Source organism: Bison bison, unplaced genomic scaffold (assembly GCF_000754665.1).
Source record: "Bison bison bison isolate TAMUID 2011002044 unplaced genomic scaffold, Bison_UMD1.0 scf7180017856114, whole genome shotgun sequence".
Taxonomy (NCBI): domain Eukaryota; kingdom Metazoa; phylum Chordata; class Mammalia; order Artiodactyla; family Bovidae; genus Bison; species Bison bison.
The window spans coordinates 2972-5371 of NW_011486687.1; the positions used below are offsets into that span (position 1 = coordinate 2972).

The window sequence follows — 2400 nt, forward strand, 5'->3', positions numbered from 1 at the left end:
CCGGAGGCTATAGATCAAGGGATTGAAAAGTGGAGTCATCACAGAATAAAATAAGGTCACAATTTTCTGAATTCCTGCTGGATTGCCTGCAGTTGGGCTCACATACATCACCATGATGGAGCCATAGAACAGAGACACTACAGCCAGATGGGAACCACATGTAGAGAAAGCCTTATGCCGGCCTTCTGCTGAGGGGACCCTAAGCACAGCTCTGATCACCAGGGTGTAGGAGCTGGTAATGAACAGGAAAGTGGAAAAAATTAGGACTGAGTTAAAGGTGGCACAGATAATCTCAGTGGCAGGAGCTGGCACGCAAGACAACTTCATAAGGGGTCCTGGGTCACATAGGAAGTGATCAATAATATTGGGGCCACAAAAAGGAAGCTGGGAGATGAGATAAACTGGGAGGAGAAAACAGGAGAAGCCACACACCCAGCAGCAGGCTCCCATCTTGATGCAGCGTTGCACTGGCATGACAGTGGGGTAGTGAAGGGGCCTGCAGATGGCAAGGTACCTGTCGAAGGCCATGGCAGACAGGAAGAAGGTCTCAGTGGTGCCCATGGAGAAGAAGAAGTAGAACTGCAGAAAGCAGCCAGAGAAGGAGATGGTCTTGGTCTCAGAGAGAAAGTTGGCCAGCATTCTGGGGACAGTAGAAGTGACATACCACACCTCCAGGAAGGAAAAATTGGCCAGCAGGATGTACATGGGGGTATGGAGATGGTGGTCCCACCACACTGCACAGATAATGCACAAATTTCCAGTTAGTGTCAACACATAGATCACAGAGAAGAGTGAGAAGAGGAAGATCTGAACCTCCCAGGTACAAGGGAATCCAAGGAGAATGAATTCACTCACAGGGTCTGAGTGATTATTTCCTTCCAGGTTTTTCATTTTGTTTTTTTTCTCCAGAAAACTGCAACAACAAGACATTATCATGTTACAAATGATTTTACAGAAGTTTTCTCATTAAGATGTTCTCTGAATGTCTTTACAATTCAATAAGCAGCATAATTTTAGATTGCTTAAAGATATCCAGCATTCTTTGCCCCAGTGTGATACTGGGAAGAAATGGAATTTGGAGGTCGTTTGCTTATTGTTGCTTTATCTTCATGATCATCATGCCCATCATGGTCCATTGAATACCTGCCTCTGTGTAATGTCCTCAGCACTACATAAACCAAAATAGGTAGTCCTTGCCATTTAGAGGCTTTCAACCTGGTTCAGAAACAACCATCTGGGCCAAACCTATATAAGGAGACTTGGAGTTTTCATTGTTGTTCAGTCAGTAGGTCACGTACAACTCTTTGTGACCCCATGAACTGCAGCATATCAGGCTGCCCTGTGTGTGCAAATACACTATCTCTGTGTTTGCTCAAACTCATGTCCATTGAGTCAGGTGGTTCTAGTGGTAAAGAACCCGGCTGCCAATGCAGGAGATGTAAGATGTCAGGAAGATCCCCTGGAAGAGGGCATGGCAATCCACTCCAGTGTTCTTGCCTGGAGAATTCCACAGACAGAGGAGCCTGGTGGGTTACAGTCCATAGGGTCACAAAGAGTCAGATGTGACTGAAGTGACTTAGCATGCACAAACATGGAGTTTTAAATAATAATAATAATAATAATAGTTCATGATGTGTGTAAATGGAAGAAAACATTGCAAGAATTCATAGTTGTAAATTAAGAGTTTATTACTATAAATTTAATAATAATATGTATATCATTTTAGATGGGGTTTCTGTACTATTGGAAATTTTGGATACAGAAGTAAGGAAAATGATGTTTTATCAATGATTGCTTACAGCAAGCCCAATTGTATTTGCATTCTCTCTTCTTTTTAAAAATCTCCCTGAAAAAAATTCCACAATTTGCATTGTTAATTTCTCTCAGGGTTTAGTGACATATGCACAATTCTCAAAACACTCTACTTTTAACTTGGTCCTCTTTGTAATAAAAAAGTTTGCAGAAGAAGAGTAAGCTTCATATATTTTCAACTAGAATAAGCATTTAAAAATGAAATTGGTATGCATGAAGGAGGGTCACACTGCAAACTAATATAATTCTCTTTTAACTGAAATTTACCTTAAGTAGAGGACACAAGCTTCAGTGCCCAGTTGAAATTTATCATATGCTGGGAAAGTACCTTATGATGGTACTCTCAATATATATTTTGCCACATAGAACAGAAATAACTACAGTGGTATGAGTCATTAAAGCACTTTTGAATTTTGAATTACATTAATTGGAGATCTGTTCACGGACTATTCGTTCTCATTATTCTCTATCTCTTTTACTCGAGACTTCTATGTTAGAGTTCCTTCTGGTTGCCTTGACCTATAAATGTTGTTTTAGGACCTAGTCCTTGATATTTTTCCTTTTCTAATTATGCTCTCTCTGTAAGTG

General features: G+C 40.7%; 1 protein-coding gene across 1 annotated transcript; it reads right to left on the reverse strand.

Moving 5' to 3' along the window:
- LOC105002498 (olfactory receptor 11H6-like) lies at positions 1-875 on the reverse strand (the record flags this gene model as incomplete). Its single annotated transcript, XM_010859136.1, has 1 exon — positions 1-875. A coding segment is annotated over one exon (875 nt), but the record flags the coding sequence as incomplete, so codon positions are not given.
- Positions 876-2400: the final 1525 nt, after the last annotated feature.